The sequence below is a fragment of the Ctenocephalides felis genome, unplaced genomic scaffold, assembly GCF_003426905.1.
Source record: "Ctenocephalides felis isolate EL2017-DRISC unplaced genomic scaffold, ASM342690v1 CF-g0.4_SCAFFOLD_01170, whole genome shotgun sequence".
In the NCBI taxonomy this organism is placed as follows: domain Eukaryota; kingdom Metazoa; phylum Arthropoda; class Insecta; order Siphonaptera; family Pulicidae; genus Ctenocephalides; species Ctenocephalides felis.
In genome coordinates, this window is record NW_020537324.1 from 68,534,664 (window position 1) to 68,538,894 (window position 4,231).

The 4,231-nt window shown below is 26.2% G+C and overlaps 1 protein-coding gene across 1 annotated transcript in view; it reads right to left on the reverse strand.

The window, feature by feature from the left end:
• Positions 1 to 4,010, reverse strand: part of LOC113367587 — a 94,345-nt gene extending 90,335 nt beyond the window's left edge. Inside the window, exon 1 of the mRNA XM_026609181.1 lies at positions 3,911 to 4,010. Coding sequence (XP_026464966.1) covers positions 3,911 to 4,010 — 100 coding nt within the window. The remainder of the gene's footprint in view (positions 1 to 3,910) is intronic.
• Between the last annotated feature and the right edge of the window lie 221 nt (positions 4,011 to 4,231).

Consider the following 4,231-nt stretch of genomic DNA (forward strand, 5'->3'; position numbering starts at 1 on the left):
AATTTATAAATCTATCAAACCCAAAAACTTCCAAATATACATATATAAACGCATACATTTCTTAAGTGATAAAATTCAGCCAAATTGTTGTAATAAAAATTGATAAATATTTTAACAAATTATTTTGTATGTTTCGATATATTATTCGATTGTTTCGATTCATCATTGAGAAAATGCATACCACGGAACACACACAAAAATATAGTTTTGTCATAAAATACATACCAATAGTATTTTAAAATTAAAGTAAAAATTTATAACCAAAAATGAAATTATGGTAGTCACATGATTTAATAGCTTAAAATTTGATAAAAAAAATAATATTTACATCGTTTTTACAGTACAGTAAGCAGTTAGGCATTGGAGATAAAAATATATTGAAAGTTAAGGCTCTAATATCATCTTTGATCAATTGTTTTGTGAAAAAGTTTTTGTCATGATCGACAAAACCCAAATTGGAGTTCCAATTCCAATGAAATCGCAAAAAAATTTTGCCCATTTCAATAGATATGTATAAAATACATTAGGTTGGTCTTTAATATGTATATTTTCGAATTTCTTGGCTCCCAAGGACTTCAAAAATATTTATAAATCACTTAAGGTCTAATTAAATCCATGTGAGCTAATTAACAAAATGTTTATTCATCAAAAATTTATTTTGCAGCAAAATGTTTAATTGGTGATGTCCACACTCTAATTATCAGTAGTAAATTACCATCAAAATTACAAGTCAGCGAACAGAGATGGCAACAAAAATTTACCTGATACATGTTAAAAAAAAATACGAGACTTCTAATTGAATTGCGGATCTAAATGTTAATATTAAGAAGTAAAACTTTTAGAGATTTTTTTTTATTAATTTGGAAGCATTTGAGCTTTTGGGAGCAAAGATATTTGAAAATGTAAATGTAGAAATTTACTTCTACCTTGAATTTAAATTAAAAGCAACAAACATTCGACACAAATTCAAACACTTAGTTTTTCATATAAGAAACTGTATTATCATCAATCTAACCATTATCTCAGTTATGCAAAACAATCAATTTAACATTAGAAAATTGTAATGTCCATCAATATTGGAGCAATAAATTCTTGACCATTAGTAGTTCTATATTCCTATAGCCAAATAGACGGACGGACGGACAGACAGTCCATTGAAAGATAGGTCGATAAAACACTCGAATTGCAATCGAATCGGATATTCGGTACTAACGTCATTTACAGGAACAGGCTATAAATTTTATTCGAAAAGCGATTAAACGACGGCAAATCTGCCGCAAGCCATTGCCGCTAGATTTGCTGCTGCACAAATATAACTGTGAAATATCACTATATTATGTAACCATGTGTGATTTATGGAGAGAATAAATCATGTATTGCTTTTGAATATAAAATATACAAACTAACTTAAGTAAAGGTGGTATATGGAATTTTTGGATAACCAGAGACACTAAGTTTTAGATTAATGCTGATATTAAAATTATATAAACCGAAATTTTGTTAATGAACCTTTAAATTTTTTAAAACTGTATTCAAACATAAATTGTTAAATTTAAATTCTACATATTAATTTGAACTAGAAATCGAAAAGATTTGAATTATAATAAAATAATATTTAGCAACAAAAATAAATAACAAAATTAACAAAAGAGTTATATAACAATTGAAATATAAAAGAACCTTTTTAATGCAATCACAAATTATTTTATTTAATTCTTTTTATTCTTTACCTGTACATTATAAACAATCAAAACTACAAATGTTCAAATGAATGAATTCAGTAAATTTGATCTAGTTTTTACTGATGCAAACAAATTATAATATCAATAATAAAAATTTAAAGTCATTTGAAAAAAGTAAAAAATGCTCTATATCCAAATTTCAAATACGAATTATTCAAAAAATTAATATCCAAGTGTATATAATAGTTTCAACAACATTTCAGTAAGTTTTATTTAATTTTTACCAATGTAAATAAATTTAAATATTCGAAATGAAAATTTAATGTTATTTGTAGAAAAAGCAAAAAATGGTTCTGATTTCATATATACTACAAATTAATGAAATTCTAAAGTTCTCATTTTAACCACGAATTATTCAAAATTTTAATATTCAAGTGTATATATTAATTTTAACTATTTCAGTAAATTTTATTATTTAGTTTTGGCTAGAGTAAACAAATAGTAAAATCCAGAACAAAAATTAAAAACTATTTAAATAAATGTAAAAAAATGTTTAAATTCATAAAACGCAAAATATCCAAAAATTAGATATGCATTTCCACTACAATTTATTTAAAATTTTAATGTACAAGATCATATAACAGTTTTTACTAAGTAGTAAGTTATATCTAAGTTAGTAAGTTATATCTAGTTTTTACTAATGCAAACAAATTATGTCCGAAATAAAAATTCAAAGCTTTTATCGTGCCAATTTTATAGTGTTAATAAATTGTAATATCCGAAATAAAAATCAAAAGCAATTTGAAGAAATGTAAAAAAATGTTCTAAATCCATATATTGCAAATTATCAAAATACTAATGTCAGTATTTCAACTACGAAATATTCAAAATTTTACTATGAAAGTTTATATAACAATGTTCACTGGATTTTAGTAAATTTTAAGTTTTTACTAATGTGAACAAATTATAATATACGAAATAAAAATTCAAAGTCATTCGAATTCAAAATGTTCTAAACCCTTTGCGCGCAAATTACCAAACAATTAATTAACTACAAATTATTCAAAATTTTAATATCTAAGTGTATATAACAGTTTTAATTGAATTATAGTAAATTTTATTTAATTTTACTTATGTAAACAAATTATAAAGTCCAAAAAAAAATTATGAAAATTTAAAGTTATTTGAAGAGAAATAAAAAATGCTCTGAATCAATATATTGCAAATTATGAAAATACTAAAATCCAAACTACGAATTACTCGTAATTTAAATATGCAAGTGAATTCAATTGGTTTAACCGAGTTTTAGTAAATTTTATTTAGTTTTTACTATCATAAATAAATTATAAAGTCCAAAATGATTTTTTTTTTAAATGTACACAAATATGTTATAATATATTTATTTTTGAGAAGAGGTTCACTATGTGCTTAAGCCTTTTGCTTTAATCAAAATATTCTTAAAAAAATTATTTGTGATGAAAATAAGCGAAAAGTAATCGTTACAAAATCAACCATAAAGGGTGGTTAACATATTTTATATATAATTTTAATCATTACAGATGCCTAAATATGATTTAAATTAACTTATCCACCAAATACCAATATTATACAAATTTACCAGAACAAATCCTCAGAAAGTTTGCAAAGTACAAGCAATAATAAAATTCACTTAAATTGACTTCATAAACATAACTAAGAAGCATGACTTAGTCAAAATATTGTCCACTTTTTTGTTCAAATTTATTTCTATTTATCAATGTAAACATTTTATTAATTTTTTGTAATGTTTATCATATAGAATGAAAAAAATGTGCTTTAATAATTAAGATCGTAAAAAAAGCATTTTTGGCAAACAGTAAATAAATTAATTTTTTTACTACAATTTAGGAAAGATAATTTAAAAAAACTCAATGGTTCAATTAGAAGACAAATAGCAAAGTTATATTCGCTCACGACTTTGACTCAAAAAAATACTTTAAAAAAATGTGAGATAACGGTGTTGTGAAGGGTAATACTTAAAAAAAATCAAAAATGCTAGTGGAAAAACTACGTTCAAAGTGTTTCGATCCCTGAAGGACAAAACTACGTTGAAAATGTTGCTCAGGTAGCTGCGAATAATTCATCGGGGCAACATATTTCAATATTATGAGGCCCGATGGTTGTGGCGGTTGGTCCAGCCCGAGTCAATCTCCGTCTCCTCCGCCTGCTCCGCCGCCGCCACTGCTCACCAGGACCAGATCGACCAGGAGCACATGCTCCAGGTGCCGATGCCAGAGGAACGGCAGCTTGGGCAGAGCAGAGAGAGGCAGATGGAGACGCAGAACACATATCCGACAGTCATACCAGGTGAGGAATAGATTTATAACATGGAATTATCAATATTAATTTACTATGAAAATTTTTTCCGGATTATAATTTTTCCATTTCCATTCAAAATTCTGCCACTTCTGCATGACTAGTATACTCGCTAATTTCAGTTAAGCCCGAATCACACGAGGCTTGTTTTCTGACGCTGGATTTCCCGCTTGATTTTTTTGCCGATGACGGCG